At 40.6% G+C, this 22,173-nt stretch overlaps 1 protein-coding gene across 2 annotated transcripts in view; it reads left to right on the forward strand.

Moving 5' to 3' along the window:
- Positions 1–22,173, forward strand: part of sptb (spectrin, beta, erythrocytic) — a 68,500-nt gene that overhangs the window by 18,738 nt on the left and 27,589 nt on the right. For both annotated transcript variants that reach the window (XM_084043861.1, XM_084043862.1), the window contains 17 exons: positions 2,556–2,707; positions 3,020–3,193; positions 5,920–6,017; positions 8,255–8,335; positions 8,575–8,690; positions 8,830–8,942; positions 9,301–9,488; positions 10,218–10,335; positions 11,830–11,988; positions 13,061–13,363; positions 14,186–14,342; positions 14,968–15,838; positions 16,168–16,305; positions 16,648–17,407; positions 19,123–19,325; positions 21,364–21,454; positions 21,750–21,896. In XM_084043861.1, coding sequence (XP_083899987.1) covers positions 2,556–2,707; positions 3,020–3,193; positions 5,920–6,017; positions 8,255–8,335; positions 8,575–8,690; positions 8,830–8,942; positions 9,301–9,488; positions 10,218–10,335; positions 11,830–11,988; positions 13,061–13,363; positions 14,186–14,342; positions 14,968–15,838; positions 16,168–16,305; positions 16,648–17,407; positions 19,123–19,325; positions 21,364–21,454; positions 21,750–21,896 — 3,869 coding nt within the window. The remainder of the gene's footprint in view (positions 1–2,555; positions 2,708–3,019; positions 3,194–5,919; positions 6,018–8,254; positions 8,336–8,574; positions 8,691–8,829; positions 8,943–9,300; positions 9,489–10,217; positions 10,336–11,829; positions 11,989–13,060; positions 13,364–14,185; positions 14,343–14,967; positions 15,839–16,167; positions 16,306–16,647; positions 17,408–19,122; positions 19,326–21,363; positions 21,455–21,749; positions 21,897–22,173) is intronic.

The raw sequence follows: 22,173 nt of genomic DNA on the forward strand, positions 1-22,173 counted from the left end.
CCATGACTGACAAAGCCCTGGGTAGGCAACCCAGCCTGGCAGGGATTTGCACTGTGAGGAGGGCACTTTTCTAGTTTGGTTTTCTTTTTTGTTGCCTCCATCTCTTTTATTTATTTTCATTCAAAGTTTTTTATTTCTTTAGTTTATGTAAAGCATCTTTGAGTACCAAGAAAAGCGATCTCTAAGTCTGATGTATTATCATTATTATTATAAATGGGAGTACCGGTATATTAGCATTACATAATTTACATTACTTGACCCTGTGGCTAACCGTTAGAGTTTTACCGAAAGCGACAATTTATCTGCTCAGCAACAATATTATTACATTTAATCAATCCCATCCCCACCCACACAGCAACTGCTACTGCCCACATCACCCACCTCCACAGACACGCAGCATTCAGTCTCAGCAGCAGAACAGAGAACACTGGGTCATATGCACATATGGTACGGTGGCAGTCGGTTTTTATTTTCACTGCTGAGTAGGTGTCACATCTGCCTGCGAATTGGGATGCATTTTAATGTGTCAGTCTGGCCAAATGGTGCTTTTCACTCTCTTTGGACCTTTGTAAGTTTTCATACCAAGTATGCCCTACAGGTGCTGAGATATTTTCATATGTACACCTACGCTTCTCCACAGTGCTTATGTTTTCTAGGTATAATTACAAGAGCGCTGCTTCTTTATCAGCCATATGGTAAAATTAACGCTAATCTGTGCTATGGGAATATTCATTGGTAATATTGATGATACTACTAAGTGTGCTGATATAAAGGGATGGAAATAGTACTAGAATGTCCTACTCAAGAAGTACTGTTACTTGACATAGATAGTGCTCAAGTAGAAGTAAGATTACCTGTGTTGAAAACTGCTCAAGTATAAGTACACAAGTAGCTCTTTTTTTTAATTTTTTTTTACTTTTTTTATTGGAATTCTTAGTAAAATGATAAACAAATCAGAGTATAAACAACTATAAAATATAAAACAAGAAAAGACTGCCAAATAATTTGGTATGAATTCAAAAAATAAAATATACAACATAAAAACAACAAACAAACAGTTATACAGATACAAACAAAAAAACAGAACAACAACACACTCTTGCTCTCATACTCTCCCTGCACAGATCTTTTTGTAAAAGATCATAAGAAAAATAAAAACACTCAGTTCCCTTTTTTTTTTTTTTTTTTTAGTTAACCATTATGTAGGAGGGGTCAGCGTGCACTTATTGAAGTGGTCGATGAAGGGTTGCCAGGTCTTGTAAAATTTGTCTTCACTCCCTCTCAATTCAAACTTTATCTTTTCCAATTCCAAATAGTGCATTACATCTTTCATAAGTGCAGTATGGGTTGGAGCCTGCACTTGTTTCCACAAGTAGCTCTTTTGAAGGCTACTCTGAGTAACAGGTACTTTGTTACATATGGTGACAGGAAAGGATCATTGTGGCCTTCTGAGTTTATGACTGTAGCCTTCTTTTTAAGAAAGCTTATTCAAAGACGGACTATGAGGGAAAATAGGTTCAACGCAAACTTCAATGGAATCTCCATCTGATTGGGCCATAACAGCATAACTGCAGGCTACTCTGTAATTTGTACCTTTCCAAAAGTAGTGGAATGCAATACTTCATCAAACGTCCACTCAAGTGAAAGTAGAATTAGATTTAGAATGTTTTTAAAAAAAAACTCAAATGAATAAGCTGCTCAATTACAGTAACAAGAGCACAATGCATTAATGAGTTACTTTCCAACCCTGCTGATATGTACAGTATGTTCTGCAGTGTCCTATTGCATTAGAGTGAGTATGAAATGTCCTTTCATTCCCCTTGCTGTACGCTTCATTTTGACTGGGACTGGTAGAGAGATTAGCCAGTCACACCAAGTCCCTGGAGGAGGCCTTTAAAGGAGTAGTTCACCCAAAAAATGATTTTCTATCAATTACCCATGAAGCTTTGAATTCATGGAGAATTCTTTGTTTTTGTCGCATTCCTAAGCCATTTATTTGATGAACGGCGGAAAAATGCTAATGTCTCTGGTAGGTCATCAAATGATTGGCTTAGGAATGCGATGAAAACAAAAAAATCTAAATATATATATATATTTCGATGTTTTTGTTAATATATATTATTGATATATTATATCAATAATTATTATCATTAATCATGTCATTGATAATCATGTTGTAATTTTTATTTATTTATGACGCAATATTGTCAATTGTAATTCTATAATCATGCGTTCCAACTTTGCACTCTTCCCTCCTATATTTTGTGTACTCTTTTTGTATTGTTTTAAAACTTTGTGCTAAATAAATGAAATCAAATAAACCTAGACCATTCTGCTATTGGGTCACCCCAACACATATTTTTATATTTTAAACGTATGTACAGTATACATTGTAAAATTGTATCCATTGTCATCTGCCTCTCAGCAAAATCTTTGCTTAATTTTATTTTGTTGCTATTTTCTATTTCCTAATTTAGCTGAATTGCGACGAGAAGTAAAATATCTTAGTGTTAGGAGATCATGTTTTTCATTTCTATTATTCTTAACCTCATCAGATGAGCGTGAGGCTGTCCAGAAGAAGACCTTCACCAAGTGGGTCAACTCCATCCTGTCTCGGGTTGGCTGTCGGATCTCTGACCTCTATCTGGATCTGAGGGATGGACGCATGCTCATCAAACTACTGGAGGTTCTCTCCGGAGAACGACTGGTACGATGCTGCTGTTAACCCAGACAATCTGGAACACAATCCTCTCTAGTCTAGTGTGTGCGTACACTACACACACACGTGTGTGTGTGTGTGTGTGTGTGTGTGTGTGTGTGTGTGTGTGTGTGTGTGTGTGTGTGTGTGTGTGTGTGTGTGTGTGTGTGTGTGTGTGTGTGTGTGTGTGTGTGCTCTGAAGTCCTAATTACTCCACAATAACTATAATCCCCAGCTTTATATGGTTACATCTGTCTTTTTTCTTGTTCTCAACTGTCGTCTTCCACCCCACCCCACCCCCTTTCTCTCTCTCTCTCCCAGCCAAGGCCTACTAAGGGTCGCATGCGTATCCACTGTTTGGAGAATGTGGATAAGGCCCTGCAGTTCCTCAAGGAGCAGAGAGTCCACCTGGAAAACATGGGTTCCCATGACATTGTGGATGGAAACCACCGCCTCATCCTGGGTCTCATCTGGACCATCATCCTGCGCTTCCAGGTAAACCAGGAACCCAGTTCTGCACGTTTCAATCGGATCACTTCATGCTTCAAGCTTGGCCTGAAAATATCAATTATGATTAGTGAAAATAATCGTGCATCACGCCTTCAGAGAAATCATAATGGGGTGATGATGTCAAATATCTAATCTCTGAGTTTAGTTAACAATTTAAACCCTACTGTATATACCCCCAAAAGCTTTATACTTGGTCCAGTCCAGCGTTACGATGCATGAGCTTGTAGATCAGCTATTTTCATGGAATTTTTGCCGCAGAATAGGGACTCTAGTGTTCATGTGGTTAATCTGCGTCCACCATTACCACACCCATGTCAGATGTCACATTTGGAAAACTCTAGTGCAGTGATTCCCAAAATGTTTTGCTTGAGACTCAAAAGAGACCTTTTTTTAATGGAATTTCTATGATTTTGTTTTGAAAATTCATGAAATTCTTTAATTCATGAAATAATACTGAAAAAATATGTTTATTAATAATAATTGGAAAATCTTTTGAAATAATAATTTGTAAAAAATTATAGGAAACATAAAAATCCTGACCCATTGTTTGGGAAACACTGAGAACCCAGGTCTCCCTTGTAAGAAACAAAACATCACCCAAATAATCCCCCCTGTACAAGGGTTATAGTAGGCTTCTGTTCAGGCAGGGCTGCTCTGCTTCACTAGGATAACCTAGCTAACCAGTGTAGAGATATCCTGTACTCTACTACTGTAGTCTAACGTAAATTTTCCGAGCAGGATTCAGGTAGCAGCCACCATTGTCCCTTGTTAGCAGCTCACGGAGAACATCAGAACATGTCCGTTTGATTCGCTTCATCTACTGGTTGAAAAATAGTGTATTTATTTTTAATTTGACAGCAGCCCAGTTATTTTTAGTCAGCGCTGGTTCAAACAGTATGCATTATTCAACCCTTTCACACACAAAAAAGAAAAGAATAGACAAACTAAAAGCAATTCACTCACTCCTGTCTGCTTCTTTATGATATGAAAACAGCCAGAGAACCAAAGCGGGCTAAATTTAGTCTTCTCCCTGGGCCCTGTCTCTCAGATCTCATCATCGCTCTAATTACTAGCCCACTGTGTGGGAAAATAAGAAGAACCTCGATAATGAACACGCCTCCACCTCCTCGTACTCCTATCAATTTGACTACGGTTTCAATTAGCACAGATCCAGACTGTGAAATAACTTTGCCGATGTACTATAACAACTGACATTGCAGTCTTTGTTTTACAAAAATGAAACACAAATGAAACACAAATTTAGTCTCATGATGTTACAAATTATGAATTTCGAAGGGATGTTTATATGTCACTTGAACATGAAATACTCCCTGTTTGCGGACTCTAAATTCGTGGTTCTCAAACGTTTTCATTTCAAGGACTCCCAACTTGATTGGCTGCAGACCCCCATCTGAAACAATTTTGTGCCAGGGTCAGGGACATTTGTGTTTTAAAAAATGCTCAGTGCTCAACACTACTAGCTCACAAAGGTGAGCGTTGTGAGCATGTAGATTGGCTAAGTTTGAAAAGCTGAAGGATAAGATAGGGTGAAAGTGGTTCAAATGATTTTGATGCTATTTTAACCCATTCAATCTGGGAACACATACTGTGTCATTTTAGAGTTTTAGCTATAACCATTATTTTATACTTTGGGTTATTAAAAAATAGCAGATCTACAAGCTCATAGCGCCAAGTGCCGCGCTACGAGCTTGTAGATCTGCTATTTTTGAATACATAATATGTTTTTTAAAGCAAACATTTTTAACTTCGAAATCCTAACAGTTAAAAAAAAAAAAAAAAAAAGTATGTTGCTATAATATCAGTGGTTCTCAAACCTTTTTAATGTCAAGGACCGCCAAAATGATATGTATTTGTCCGCAGACCCCCCATCTCAAAATATTTTGTTCCAGGGACCCCCAGAAGCAAAGATTTGAGTAAAAAATGTATATGTATTGAAAGATTTGCACACATTTTCACGATTCCTTTAAAAGAAATAGCAAATAGCAGATCATAGCGCGGCACTATGAGCTTGTATATCTACTATTTTTGAATGACCAAAGAAATCTAAAGTGCGTTCCTGGATTGAATGGGTAAAACTGATTTTGCTGGGGACCCTCTGGAACCTCTTCAAGAACCCCTGGGGGTCCCCGGACACCACTTTGAGTAAACACTGCCCTAAATAACATGTTTTGGAATGTATGAGTGATGCGTTTGTTGTGAATTACTCTTCTTGATATCACCCCCTGGCCTGACACTCATTAGTTAACCCATTAAAGCCGGGAACGCATCTATGTCACTTGAGATTTCTTTGGCTGTTCAAAAATAGCAGATATACAAGCTCATAGCGTGGCACCGAGTGCCGCGCTATTAGCTTGTAGATCTGCTATTTTTGAAAAATCGTGAAAATGTGTGCAAATCTTTGAATATATATATATTTTTTTTTTAAAGCAAACATTTTTAACTCAAATCTTTGCTTCTAGGGGGTCCCTGGAACAACATATTTTGAGATATGTATTTGGCCGCGGACCCCCATCTCAAAATGCTTTGTTCCAGGGACCCCCAGAAGCAAAGATTTGAGTTAAAAATGTTCGCTTTAAATATATATATATATATATTCTAAGATTTGAAAAAAATAGCAGATCTACAAGCTCATAGCTTGTAGAAGATCATAGTTTTTTCCCTCATCGATCTTCTGCTCTGGCTCCTTTCAGATCCAGGACATCATCGTGGAGACCGGTCAGGCCGACCAGAAGGAGACCCGCTCGGCCAAGGACGCTCTTCTCCTGTGGTGCCAGATGAAGACGGCAGGGTGAGTGGGAGGGAGTGGCAGAAGTATAAGAAGTATAAGTTATTTTTGTGAAACAGAATGTCATCTCACAAAACTACACTGAACTCACTACGGAACAAAGGAAGAAATAGTACCAGCATATGGAGTGCACTGTTCAAAGTAACAGCGGGTTGCAGGCAGCAGGAATAAAAACGGGGCTGAGTGACAGAGGATCTTCGAAAACTACAGTGTAGGCACAGATCAAGTAGAACTCTTTATCTGAGTTGGTGGAGCAAAAAAAAAACCTCAATCTTACACAATTCACACATCAATACTAAACAAAGGGGGAACCAATACCCACATTGAGAATACTCTAACAAAGGATGCCAAAATCAAATAGTTTAGTAATCCAACTTTATCGTACACTGTAAACACAGTGAACAGGACTAAAGGTCTATTAGCTGCCAGCAAACGGCAGGAAAGCTGTTATGAGTAGAGATTAAATTGGTCACACACCACTTCACGCATAGATCAAACTGTTTAAATCACTGCTCTTATTCATTTTTCATGTGCAAAAAAAAAATCAAAAACTGAAACACCAGGTTTTTTTACGTACCTTTCTGTTACTTACACAAGTTCAATAAAGGAGAGATCAAGTTGATGCAAACAAAATGTTTTATTGAACATTTTGCGATTTAAACTCTGTTAACATTTAACATAAATGATATGATTAATTGTAAGCCTTTAATAGGGCGAGAACTCCCCTGGAGTCTAAGACGCTGGTGCGGCAGTGCAAATGAACCTCCTTCCATCTCAACTACAGACAATTTAGACTTTTAATGAGGTGGAGCTGGGGATGGAGGTGGATTGCTCGTCGGCTTGCTGAAAAGAGAATAACAGGATCAGAGGCAGTGGTTTTTAAAGACGGAGCCCAATCGCCTGATTGGCTGACTGCAGATTGGCAGGTTCCGATTGGCTACTAGCTCTCACGCTTCAAGCTGTGAATGAAAGGAGAATTCTCATCAATAAACTAAAGCTCAAATGTGAAAGCGTGAGAGAAAGCGTGAGAGAAGAGATCTTTCTTATTGAACTTACGCTTAGAGCTACATTCATTAGCTGAGTAAAGCCTGCTGAAAGGGATATTTCACTTTCAAACATGTTTGGGGTCATTTTAACGTCTACTTAGTCTTTTGTGAGCACCCCAGACAGTTTTAAAATTGCTTGATTCGGTATTTAGACATTTGATATTGTCTAAATACCGCCCCCCTTCCTATACAAACCCATTGTAACTTTTAACCATGTTAGATTAATTGAAAACACATGTCCTTGCTTCTGGTGTCTGATATTATCCTTCTAATGCGTGAGGGTCGTGTTTTTTCAATTACTTTTTTCATTTATTTTTTACAATTTCTTTGGAAAATGAAAAAATTGTATAAAAATGTAACAAAAAATGCAACAAATGTTATACAATATGTAGTGTTCCCTGCTTCATCAAAGGCAGTGGTTCTCATTTCTCAAAGTGCGGTCCGGGGACCCCCAGGGTCCTTGAGAGTGTTCCAGGGGGTCCCCAGCTAAAATGATTAATATAGCATCAAATCCACTTGAACCACTAACCTATTGGCTATTTTCCAAAAATCTTGTGTGTGGGCCCCTGGCACAAAATATTTTCAAATGGGGGTCTTCAGCCAAATACATAGTAATTTGGGGGTCCTTGACAAGAAAAGGTTTGAGAACCACTGATCTAAGGGGCCCTTCGCCTGAAAAATTTTGCAGACCCCAGATGTACTCTTTATGCTGGATAGTTCTGCAGATTTCACATTCTGTCTAACAGGATTCCCAAGGATTGGTGTTAAAATTGATTGCAACTGCTTCTAGATTCCAGCTCTAGTTCAAGTAAAAATTTGAGGTGAAATATTGATTGCCCCACCAGGGAAACTTGGCTGGCTGGATTGTACAGACACTACATAAAAGAAAGACTGATAGAAATACCCTGTCTCAGAAAGGTTAAAACCGAACAATGGAAAGAGCAGCAGAAAGAATGACATGAAAAGTGAGCTCATGGTTTGCAGAGTATCCTTTACAGTTCTACAGGTTTGTGGCATGTGGGATCGATGCACATTTCATTCTTCAAACCTTAAAGCTACAGGATCGGTGGCTCTTGTTTAGCCATGGTGGCTAATGCTAACATAATGGAACTTGGCAACTGATCTGGACCAGAAGCTTCTCAGCAATGTTACCGCTGCACAGCCAGTGACATCCCTCTGGCTTTCTTTTCGCAGATATCCCAACGTCAACATCACCAACTTTACCACCAGCTGGAAAGACGGCATGGCCTTCAACGCTCTCATACACAAACACCGGTAAGCAGAGATGAATCGCCCAATCCACTCTCGCAGGTCCTGTCTCCATCAATGTAAACACGCACAAAACCTGCCTGCTCAATGTCTCTCGTCTTCATTCTCCACTCATCGTTCATCTCTTTCACTCTCTCTTTTTGTCTTGTTCTTTTGCGCTCTCTCTCTCTCTCTCTCTCTCTCTCTCTCTCTCTCTCTCTCTCTCTCTGTCTCTTTCCATTTCCATCTTTCTCCGTCTCTCCCAGGCCAGATCTAGTGGATTATAACAGTCTGAAGAAGTCCAACCCAACCCACAACCTCCAGAACGCCTTCAACGTAGCGGAGCAGAGGCTTGGGGTGACCAAACTGCTGGACCCAGAAGGCAAGTTGACGGGTCTTCTTCTAGAACTTATATTTATGAGCATAAACCCTGGAGGAAAGAGTCCTGAGGCTGGGTTACTGTGTTCACTGCTTTGACTGTCTGACTGAGTGTTTGTTGTTGTGTTGTGCGTTTCTTGCAGATGTGTTCACAGAGAACCCTGATGAGAAGTCTATCATCACGTACGTTGTGGCGTTCTACCACTACTTCTCAAAGATGAAGCAACTTGCTGTTGAGGGCAAGAGAGTTGGCAAGGTGAATATACTGTATGTGTGCCAATGGTGCTACTGTATGTGTGTGCCTGCTGTCCACCATGTGTTCTGTTTGTGTTTGTGTTTGTTTGTGTGTTCTGTTTGTGTTTGTGTTTGTTTGTGTGTGTGTGTGTGTGTGTGTGTGTGTGTGTGTGTGTGTGTGTGTGTGTGTGTGTGTGTGTGTGTGTGTGTGTGTGTGTGTGTGTGTGTGTGTGTGTGTGTGCGCGTGCGCGTGCGCGTGCATGTGTGTGTGCGTGCGTGTGTGCGTGTTTTGTACATGTGTTGCTACAGTATATGTACATGCTGTCTGTGTAAATGCATTTTCTCCTGTGACTTTGTCTCATCTAACCGTTACATTTTAGGTTCTGGATCAGGCTATTGAGACTGAGAAGATGATAGACAAATATGAGACGCTGGCCTCAGATCTGCTCACGTGGATCGAGCAAACCATCATTGTGTTGAACAACCGGAAACTAGCCAACTCCCTGACAGGAGTCCAGCAGCAGCTACAGGCCTTCAACTCCTACCGCACTGTAGAGAAGCCACCCAAGTGAGTTCACACTAGACAGCAGTTAGTAGTAAGATAGTAATGCAAAATTGGGGTATTTTATAATGTTTTCCCAAATTAGAAAGGGACAATTGGTGCTGCAGTATGGTCCCTCAATTCAATTCAATTAAATTAAATTCAATTCCATTCCATTCCATTCCATTCCATTCCATTCCATTCCATTCAATTCAATTCAATTCAATTCAATTCAATTCAATTCAATTCAATTCAATTCAATTCAATTCAATTCCATTCCATTCCATTAAACTAAATTATGTTATATTTAAGTTAGGATACATACATACAGTAGATACATACAGTAGATACATACAGTAGATACATACATACATACATACATACATACATACATACATACATACATACATACATACATACATACATACATACATACATACATACTGTACATACATACATACATACATACATACATACATACATACATACATACATACATACATACATACATACATACATACATACATACATACATACATACATACATACATACATACATACATACATACATACATATGTTTTATTCATGTCACCATTGATATTAATGACTGCTGTAACTTTGGTGTAACTTTTACATTTGTTTTATGGCAGAGGTTTATGTGAGTTGTGCTGTTTTCCAGAATAAATAGAATGTTTTGTATTAGATTTCTCCTTGTCAGTTTTGACATTGCTTTGTTTGAATTTCATTGTTCCCAGATTTCAGGAGAAGGGCAACCTGGAAGTGCTGCTATTCACCATCCAGAGTCGAATGCGGGCCAACAACCAGAGGGTCTACACCCCTAAAGAAGGAGCCTTGGTCGCAGATATCAACAGGGTGAGACTCCACACTGAGAAAACAGAGTTCTTGTAAATGAATGAACTCTGCTTTAAAGGACGGCTTCACCCATCTTCAACCTATCTTCATATAATTGGTCCTCACTAATGCTCATGATAAATGGTAAAAAAAAATCTACTCGGTCTGTGTCTCAGAGGAGGGCTGTGGACACTTCAGAAGCCCGACTACCAGTGACATCATCATTAGGCAGTTTTTTTTTTTAAACAATTCACATTCACAATTATTTATTTGTTGGATTAACGTAAGAACAATGGCTCCCATAATAGCATGCTAACTTTCCAGGAATAGAAAGCCTGCAGTTTCTATTATCTTTGATTCACCACCGATGATGTCACTGGTAGACGCGTTTCTGAACTGTCCACAGCCCGGGAGACACAGACCGGGTCGACAAAAATGGTACCATAAGGACTATTAGTGACTGAATATAGGTAGAAAATGGGTGAAGTCGTCCTTTAACTACTTAAAGCCTAAGTTGACGGGGGTCCCCCAGGGGTCTATTGGTCCCCTCCTTTTCCCCCTCTAAAAACTAATTCCTATGCCTAAAATAGCCGATCCACAGCGAGTGGATCTAATTAACGTTGTGAGCTTGTAGATCTGCTATTTTTGCGGAATTGTTCGCTTATTATGCCCAGATTAGGGATGCTAAGGTTCATGTGGTTAAAAAAGAAAAGCAATTGTTGTATCCTATTCTGGAAAGTTAATATAGTCTCACAACTGAGAATTGAAGTCATACTGTGGAACATTCATTTTAAGAAGTATTGTTGGCAACTTCCTGGTCATTACAGCTTTGTCTATACAGAACCTGCCACACAAAAAGGAATGGTGCAGGGTCCTAGCCTATTCTATATTTACTATATTTATTTTGAGTAGTTGTCAGAAATTGTATTTATTAACTGTAAAATACATCAATAAATACATTTCCAGTGCCTACTTAAAAAAAAAAAACATTTAGCCTACTGTATGTGGAATGGTTATTGTGGAAAAATATACCTGTAAAAAACTTTTGAAAAAGTTTCACAGTATACAGTATGACTTTAAAATAATGTCAATTTTATGGTTTTGGACAAGCACCCCTGTCCCTCAAAATTCTTGTTTGAAACCCAGTCATATCATTCAATTGAATGGACAAAACAGAATAAACAATCCTGCGACAGCATTTAGCCCATGAAATAATTGAATGATAGTAATCCAACAATGTAAGTTTTTATAACAATATGCAGTTTTTGCCAAAAGTTACATACTGTAATAAGTAAGCAATATGATGAAAAAGAGAGATGATACAATGTCCTATATAGTTCAGTTCAGGTCCATGGCCCTCGTACTGACAGGTTTAGGAGATCAATTATGACTGGATCCTGATGGTTCTAAAAGCTAAAAATCCCTCATGTTATTGTCAAGCATCTTTGATAAAAGCCTCCACCAAAACAGTCGAAAACTCTACTGAGACTTCCTGTGGGTTTGTTTTATGCACAGGGCTGGGAGCGTCTGGAGAGGGCGGAGCACGAGCGGGAGCGTGTCCTGAGGGACGAGCTGATCAGACAGGAGAAACTGGAGCAGATGGCCAGGCGGTTCGACAGGAAGGCTGCCATGAGAGAGACCTGGCTCCTGGAGAACCAGAGGCTTGTCGCTCAGGTACACAACAACAACACAACTATGATTTACATCACCAGTGGTATCAGTTAACCTAAGACCTGCTGAAATGAAAAAATACCTTTTTCACACTTTTACAGCATATCTGTGGTCATAATGGGGACATAGTTAACAATAGATGAGTCTGTATATAAAAAGTCTCTGAAAGTCCAATTGTAATTACTTCCTGTCAAACAAAAACGTAATGCGAGATTACATGGGCAGGTTCTAACCAATTTTAGTCAATTGATTGATTGATTGAAACCTTTATTTCAGGGAAATCCATTGATACCAGGGGCTCTTTTTCAATGGTGCCCTGTGTACAAAAGGAACATTTACAACAATGGTTTTACAGACAATAATATCATGACATGTACCTAGAGTATCAATCACTCATCCACATGGAGCTACTATGATTAATAGTCGTGAAAAGCCATTTCATCGAAAATATTTTTGCTATTTTTAAAAAATGTACTTTTATTTTTTAACATATTTGCCTATAATGACCTTATAGGGAAGCCGTTAAGTTACTGCAACAGTGATACGACAAAGTATACATTAAGCCTTTTGCAATTTTAATGTACTTAATGCACATTCCTTAGAGCAGTGACACAGGTTGAGTTCCAGGTTGCTACCTGTGCCGAAAGTCCTGGTCATTTCTCTTTGCACTGTTGAGTAAAAAATGTCTTAAAACTATAGAAATAATAAATATAGAAAGGACTTTTTCATTCATAGCAATGCTGTGCTGATTGTATGCTGACGTATTTGTTGTTGAATTTGGGAAATCTGTTTTGATATCCTTAAAAGAAAAAAAAGAAAGAAAAAAACTACAGAGCTCTACTGCATGCACAAAATCAGAGATGATTACATCCTTCCTCAAGAATTGTTATTTCATCCTCAAATGATATTTCAGAGGTAATTTAAATACAAAACATGCGAAACGCACCTGTACAGTTGTACATAACCTTGAAGAACAAATTATTTGATCATCAGTTTATCTTGTCTGTTAACAACAAACCCTTTGCATTAAAAGTCATTCAGATGTCCTCTCCACCCTCTTGACTCTTCTCCTCAGGATAACTTCGGCTATGACCTACCGGCTGTAGAAGCAGCAAAGAAGAAGCATGACGCTATAGAGACGGACATCGCCGCGTACGAGGAGCGCGTCCAGGCACTAGTGGCCATCTCTAAGGAGCTGGAGTCTGAACGGTACCACGACGCCAAGCGCATTGACGTGCGCAAAGACAACGTCCTGCGCCTGTGGGACTACCTGCAGGAGCTGTTGAAGGCCCGCAGGGCACGCCTGGAGAAAAACCTCACACTGCAGAGGATCTTTCAGGAGATGTTGTACATCATTAGCTGGATGGATGACATGAAGGTATGGAGGGAGATAATGTATATTAACCAGCATTACTACTACTACTAATAATAATAATAATAATCTATTGGTATAGCCCATTTGAAAATGTAATTAAAAGGTGCTGAACAAGAGAAAAGCCAAACAGATACAAATAAATCATTGATGTTGTCATTTTCATGTTAGACGTTCAGCTGATGGTTTTTACCCAGGCACGTTCAGACATTTTGACGGGGCACATTGCAGTTGCAGGGATCAACTCTGTCACATTTGCGTTACTGTCTCTATTCTCTAACCACCTGGCCAACCTGCTTAAGCCATAAATGTGCATCTCTTTTGTATTTTCACAACAAGCTATTGGCATTATATTGTAGTAGTATATTTTTTTCAACATAGCATGTGAGCCCAAGAAAACAAAACCATAATGTTTGTAGATTTTATAATCAGATCTGTAACCACTTGATTTAAACACTCCTCCTTACAGCAATATCACTACAGGCATGTATCATTACAATCACTACCTATCTACTGTATGCTGGACACTGTGCTGATCGATGCTCCTTACGCAGCATCAACCTTATTGCTGCTTGAATGTACATAGTTAAAAGAATGGTGAATGGCTATATGTAAAGTGATATGTCCCTACTCCTAAAACATGCTCTTTCACTGTATAGTAAGTGCAGGAATGCTGTCCTTGTACCGTGTGTGTCAGCATGAACTTCAAAACCTACACTGTGAAACTGAATGAGGTGTTAATAACTCTCAGCACCAAAGGTTACTGCACACTTATAGCATCTAAAGTGATTAAAGCCACTCTGACACACCTTTTGTTTCTCCCCACAGGCTCGCCTGCTGTCTCCTGACTTCGGAAAGCACTTGTTAGAAGTTGAGGACCTGCTACAGAAACATGCCTTAGTAGAAAATGACATTGCCCTACAGGCAGAAAGGGTAGAAAATGCCAATGCTGCAGCACTGAGATTTGCCAATGGAGACGCATTAAGTAAGTGTAAATATTAATAATTATTTTTTATTACGTAGTAATAATAATAATAATACATCAAACTTATATAGCGCTTTTCTTAGTACCCAAAGTCGCTTTACAAAACATATAAAAATAAACAAAAGTAGTAGAAGATTGTAGAGAGACAGGAAACCAATGTCAAAGAGAACGTATACATGTGAAACATGACTGGAGTTGGAACTCGAGTCCTCACATGGAGCGTGTGATCCATGAGCCACATGCCCCCCCTCCCCCCCCCCCCACCCTCCCATAATATTCCACCTTTATGTTTTAACTGGCTCCTAAACTCTGGGTCAGGGTGATGTAAAATGGATTGAGAGCCTGTCTCTCATTGGGCATTACATTTCAAAGTAATAATGTCTTCAAATGCCAGCTAAGAATTAAGACTACCAAGTAAAAACATTTGTCACTTGGGCTGAAGAAATCTCCCAAAACAAAATACAAAAAAACAATCAACAAAAATCACCACATCATTAGCAGCATAATGTCCTGGCATGCATTGTACTGGTGGAGTAACCTAAGAAATAGTTTAAGCCTTTAACAAAACTATAAAAATTGTTACTCAGTGAGTGAAGTGAAGATAATTATAATCTTTCCCTTTCAGGCTACAAGCCCTGTGACCCCCAGGTGATCCGCGACCGAGTCCAGCACTTGGACCTGTGTTACAAGGAGCTGTGCTCGCTGGCAGCCCAGCGCAGGGCCCGTCTGGAGCAGTCACGGCGCTTCTGGAACTTCCTGTGGGAGATGGCGGAGCTGGAGGGCTGGATTAAGGAGAAGGAGCACATCTTCTCCACCCTGGACTATGGCAAGGACCTGACCAGTGTGCTTATCCTCCAGAGCAAGCACAGCGCCTTTGAGGACGAGCTGGGGGCTCGACGCGCTCACCTCCAGGAGGTCATGGACGAGGGCGACAGGATGATCCAGGCCAAGCACTTTGGCTCCCCCAAGGTCCAGGAGCGCATGGACGATGTCAGGCGGCAGTGGGAGCAGCTAGAGGAGCTGGCGGCGTTCCGGCGGCAGAACCTCCAGGACACCCAAAGGTTCTTCCAGTTCCAGGGAGACGCGGATGACCTCAAGGCCTGGTTGGTGGACGCCAAGAGGATGATGAGTATCGAGGACGTGGGCCACGACGAGTACACCACCCAGCGGCTTCTGAAGAAGCACAACGACCTCAAGAACGAGGTGGTCAAGAACGGAGCCACCATCGATGCCTTGGTGAAGCAGGCCAACGCGCTGCCGGAGGAGCTCCGCAACACCCCGGACATCCAGAGACGCCTGAAGGATATTAAGGACTTGTACATGGAGCTCATGTCTCTGGCTGACTTGAGACATAAAAAGCTGGATGACGCCATGGCCCTGTACACCATCTTCAGTGAGACAGACGCCTGTGAGTTGTGGATGGGTCAGAAGGAGACGTGGCTGGTTGGCCTGGACGTGCCTAAGAACTTGGAGGACTTGGAAGTTGTACAAAATAGGTATGTGGAAATAGGCTACATGATTTGTATCACATCTATCTCTTTTTTTTCTGGTTTGTTTTAGTCATCTCAGGTCTCAGGTGGGTGGGCTTTGTCACAAAATCATTGCAGTCCCAGTCCGGTCATGAAATGTAATAAAGTTGCCTGACATTATGAATTACTATAATGCCATTACCGCACCCATCTTAATCTCTATCCAGGCTAAAACAAACATTATTTATTGTTATGAATACTAGTTTGGCTAAGAGCTGGTGCACATGCGACTGTTCATGACGTATGTATGAGTTTGCATTGTGCATTTGTTGTAGCTAATGATTGTTTATTCATAGGTTGAGCATTCTAGCTCAAGAGATGGTGGGTGTCCAGTCACGGGTTGATGATGTCAATAAAGCAGTAAAACAGCTTGAGGACAGCAGACACCCACAAATAAAAGAGGTCAAGGAATGTCAGATGCGCCTGAATAAGAGGTGAGTTTCCTACAGTATTTTGTTTTTTTGGAACGACAATGATTCCAGAGGATGGGATAAGAACGTGAAAAGTACAAACAAAGAGCTCAAGCCTAGCTTTTCAATGTACAGTTTAGTCCACAGAAATGATCTCAGTTAATCTTACAAGGGTGTTGTCCTCTAATTTCTTATCTATAGATTATGTGCAATCATTTGATAATATCTGCATTTTTGCATACAATTCAGTAGGTTATTATATAGAATATGTTATACCTTAAGAAACAGTGAGTTGTAAACCAGTAAAACAGATCAATAACACTCTCAGTTACATTGCATCTGAGTGATCAATCTTCTGTGTTTCAGGTGGGAGGCCTTCAAGGCAATGGTGGAGGACAAGAGAATGAAAGTGGATTCTGCTGTAAGCCTGCACAACTACAGACTTGAGTGCGATGAGACAGAGGCCTGGATCAAAGAAAAGACGACACTGATCGAGTCCACGCAGGACCTGGGCAATGACCTGGCAGCAGTCATGACCATCCAGAGGAAACTGTTTGGCATAGAGAGAGACCTGGCCGCCATCGACTCTAAAATGACCTTCTTGAGAAGAGAGGCAGACCAGCTCGCCAAGGACCACCCAGAGAATGTGGACGACATCCTGGCCCGCAGGGGAGAGCTGGATGAGGCCTGGAATACTCTGAAGAAGACCCTGAAGGACAGAGAGGACTCCCTGGGTGAGGTCAGCAAGCTGCAGACCTTCCTCCAGGACATGGATGATCTGGAGTCCTGGCTCTTCAAGACCCAGAAGGCCGTGGCCTCGGAAGAACTGCCCACTACACTGCAGGATGCAGAGCAGCAGCTGAGTCTCCATGACGCAGTGCGTGAAGACATTAACAACCACGAGGATGACTTCCTCCGCGTGAAGGACACTGGTGCCCAGGTCATTCAGGGTCAGGAGGACGACCCTCAGTACCAGCAGCTGGAGAAGAGGCTTCAGGGTCTGGACCGTGGCTGGGATGAGCTCCAGAAGTTGTGGGACAGTCACAAGAACCTCTTGGACCAGGGTCTGGGCTTCCAGCAGTTCATGAGGGATGCCAAGGCTGCAGAAGCCATTCTCAACAACCAGGTAAATATAATAATACCCTCTGGATACTCACCTTGACCTGACTCTAAGTCTGTGTGTCTGTGTGTCCAGGGATAATAATCAGAAATCACAAGACCGATCAGCGACAAATTTGTTTTGCACGCTTCCATTAGGCCATGGAAGTAACTCCCCCCTGGTGACACTTGCTATGCATCCCATGTCTTTAATGTGTTCTAAACATACTTATAATGCCTAGTAATATACGTATAACACTGTATAATTACATTTATAAGCACTCATTAGTACTCATAATGCAATCATAACACATTATAAAGCCTCTTATAATGACGCTTCCGATGCATCCAATGTTAATTCTCATAGTGTTAAGACATTTTAATAATTTTTTAATGCTTTATAATCACTCTTATAATGTATTATAATCACTCTTAAAATGCATCATACTGTCATTATAAGTGGTCATTTGTTGCTTCAAGAAAAATATTAAATCTATGCGAGATTATATTATGAGACAGTTATAATACTTTCATGCTTTATAATGTTTCATGATTATTGTTGTAAAGAATTATCATTATTTATGAGTTCTTATAACTATAATTATAAGCAGAGATTATAATGCATTATAAGTATGTTTATAAACGCATCATAGACAGGATGCATAATATCTAACTTTGATTTTACCGTGGAATTCAAAGGAGGTCCAGCTGAAACCTTGCCCAAACATGGAGTCATATGTCATAGATATGTCATACAGTAGTTCACAGACGTAATTGACTGACCACACAAAGTCCAAGATCTACATAGGAGCCACGACATTATTAGATCATGTCTTGTTGAAATATGACTTCAGAAAGCCTTTATTTTATTGCTTTGATCTTTGAACAGGATGGTAAACAAGAAGGTAAACAAGACGATACACTGCATAATTATTGTTAATTACAACGTTGGCTACAGCCTCTGTCAGCAAGTACAGCCTTAACAACATCACACAGTCCAATACTTGGTAAAAGAATGCGATATGAAAGAATGTTGCGCTGTCATTTACCACACTGCAGTTCTTTCAAATAATATTGTGTTTTCCAGTGGCGGAAAGTACATTTACTTAAGTACTGTACTTAAGTACAATTTCGAGGTATAATGTACTTTACTTGAGTTTTCCCAATTTCCAATACTTTTACTTCTACTCCACTACATCTCAGAGGCAAATATTGTACTCCACTACAATTATTTGAAAACTTTAGCTACCAGCTACTTTGTAGATTTTGATTATTATTACAAAACATACATTAACCATTTCAGCCCTATATACATTTCGACCATTTGAAAATAGCCGATCTACAAGCTCACAATGCGTCGAGATGCGACACATTGTGAGCTTGTGCGACGCATTGTGAGCTTGTAGATCTGCTTGTAGATCTGCTATTTTCAAATGATATTTTTTACACATTTTATTTGAAAACGTGTGAAATGGTACAGTCTGCATAATGAGTACTCTCTACATTTGGTACTTTAAGTACCTTTTGATACCAATACTTTTCTACTTTTACTCAAGTAAATTTAGAATTACGTACTTTCACTTGTAACAGAGTATTTCTACATTGCAGCATTGATACTTTCACTTAAGTAAAAAATGTGAGTACTTTTTCCACCACTGGTGTTTTCAACCCCATTCAAGAGGAGCGCTTTGCAGCTCCCTCCACTGTTCAACACCCCAAGACATGCTGCTGTCTGTGTTTCAGGAGTACACTTTAGCCCACATAGACCAACCTGACACCCTGGATGGGGCAGAGATGGCTCTAAAGAAGCACGAGGACTTTGTGAGCACCATGGAGGCCAACGAGGAGAAGATTGAGAGCACGCTACAGGGAGGACAGCGGCTGCTGGACAGTGGGAACCTGAACTCTGGGAAAGTTCAAGACAAAATGGACTCCATCCGAGACAGGTCTGTCACAAGTTTTTATTCATCACATTGGACACTAAAGGGCTTTGAGGGAGAGAAAAAACTAAGTGTGGTCAATTTGAATTTGTATTTGAATGTGTTTATATACAGTCTGATATACAACTGAACCTGTTAGTACTCTTGGCTACTAGTCTCATATTGGACTTGGTCTTGACCAGCAGTGTTGGTGAAGTTACTTAAAATGTAACTCATTCATTACGTGTTAAATTAAAGGGAATAAGGTATTAGCTTTAGTAAATATTTTTCTTTCATAAACACCCTCAAACAAAGCACAAAATGACTAGGCATATAGAGTTAAATAAAATGACAAATGTCACAATTATAATAATATGATTGGTATTCAAATTATATTTTCCAGCCTATTTCAACCCAATTATAAAACACAAATAATTAGGGAATAGTAGACACATGTTTCTGCATGATTTGTCTGCAAATGAGTCTGCATTTGTGTACATGAATTCATTACAAGCTTAATCTGTAAATAACAGAAGCACGTAATAATACATTACAGTATGCAAAAGTAATGCATTGTATTCCTTTTTATGGCATGGCTTTGCATGAGACTAGCTGTCTGTAAGAGTGTGTGTGTGTGTGTGTGTGTGTGTGTGTGTGTGTGTGTGTGTGTGTGTGTGTGTGTGTGTGTGTGTGTGTGTGTGTGTGTGTGTGTGTGTGTGTGTGTGTGTGTGTGTGTGTGTGTGTGTGTGTGTGTGTGTGTGTGTGTGCGTGCGTGCGTGCGTGCGCGCGCGCGCGCGCGCGTCTGTGTGTGTGTGTGTGTGTGTGTGTATCTCACAAACCACTTGACCGATCAGTGTCATATTTCCCGTGCACACTGCATAGGCCACAGAAGCACCACAGATGTTTTTTGCTCATGAAAGTAAAATAATGTAATGGTTACCTGAACACTGGTTTTGACTGCATTTGTACTTGATCTCAAGGTCTTGGTCTCATCTTGGCCTTGGCTGGGTTGGGCTTGACGACAACAAATCAAAACATGAAAATACTCACACTCTCTCTGTTACCTCCGCCCTCATATCGAGTCTACTTACTTAGGGCTGTTTTAACAGTTTTACTTGTTTCTTTTGTTTCTCTAATTATCCACATCTGAGCTGAACTTTTGTGAAGAAAAGTTAGCTTTACCCCAAACGTATTTCAGTCAATGTTAATTACTCACTTTCTTGTTTACCCCAAAACACTGAGACAGCTTTTTAAGCACTGCATCATTAGTGTCAATTGAAACCAGAGGCAGAACAAACCAAATGTGTTTGGACATTTGTAGTCTACTACTGTATTTGATTTCTGTAAATACCCAAATAGCCAAGATATGCAGGTTCTAATGAGGAAAAGTTAGCTACTCCTCACACACTCTTTAACCATTGTTAATGATGCTAGCTCAGCCAGCAACCAGTCATCCTTAACACCCGCACTCCGGGTGGCAGATGCAGAATGTGTTATAAGGTTTTTTTGTGCCAACTATTCCACATCACCTGAACTTCTTATGAGCAAAAGTTCTCTATTCCTCTTAAAAACTTAGTATTCCCCTTACAAACTTAGCTATGTTGGTGTTAACCAAGGCAGCTAAGCCCACTACCAGTGAGGCAGCTTTCTATACGCAGCATCATTACTGTCAATGGTAGGCTGTGGAGAGGGCCCAGGTACTCCCATTAATTCCCGCCATCCGGACTGGGAGACAGACGCCGGCAATGATGGTTATTGATCTCAAAGAGAGGGAGCTACTTTTCACTCTGCAGCAGAAAGCTGCCTAAGAGGGCTGATTTGGCTAACTGTGTCAGGTATTTCTCTGTGTTTCTCTGAGCAGGGAGAGGCTCAGTGCTACTGTACAATGCATGGGATTTATGGATTTACTTCTGATGGTCGAAACCATGCATCAATTTTTATGGCACAGGAGAACGATGGTCTGAGAAAAGTCAGTGGAAAGCGGGAGAGATGGGCTTTATTGTGTGAGCTATATTGATGATGCTGTTTCTTTTTGTGTGTATGCCTGTGTGTGCTTGACTTGCAGGCATAACAGTAATAAAGACAGAGCCAAGGAAGTGTCAGAGAAGCTCAAAGATAACCGTGATCTTCAGCACTTCCTGCAAAACACTCAAGATGTGAGTTCACAGTCTATTTGTATTTAAGGTGTAATGCCATGCATTGTGTATAACAGTGTATAGTTATTTACTGAGATGTCTGTCTGTCTGTCTGTCTGTCTGTCTGTCTGTCTGTCTGTCTGTCTGTCTGTGTGCGTGCGTGCGTGCGTGCGTGCGTGCGTGCGTGCGTGCGTGCGTGCGTGCGTGTCTATCTGTGTCATTTTGCTAAGTGGTACAGTAGGTGCTCGATTTGTAACTTAGAAGAGCTGGGCTTGAGTCAATTTCATACAATGTAATTTGTCTCTCCATGGTGCAGCTGACTCTGTGGATCAATGAGAAGATGCTGACAGCTCAGGACACCTCGTACGACGAGGCTAGGAACCTCCACACCAAGTGGCTCAAACACCAAGCCTTCATGGCTGAACTGGCCTCCAACAAGGACTGGCTCAACAAAATAGATCAGGTCAATGGAATGTGTGTGTGTGTGTGTGTGTGTGTGTGTGTGTGTGTGTGTGTGTGTGTGTGTGTGTGTGTGTGTGTGTGTGTGTGTGTGTGTGTGTGTGTGTGTGTGTGTGTGTGTGTGTGTGTGTGTGTGTGTGTGTGTGTGTGTGTGTGTGTGTGTGTGCGTGCGTGCGTGCGTGCGTGCGTGCGTGTGTGTGCGCGTGTGTGCGCGTGTTTGTGTGTGCATACTGTTGGTATTATGACTCTGGAAACATGGAAACACGGGAAACATGTCTTCT

The sequence above is a fragment of the Gymnoscopelus microlampas genome (assembly GCF_963454915.1).
Source record: "Gymnoscopelus microlampas genome assembly, chromosome: 20".
Taxonomy (NCBI): Eukaryota; Metazoa; Chordata; class Actinopteri; order Myctophiformes; family Myctophidae; genus Gymnoscopelus; species Gymnoscopelus microlampas.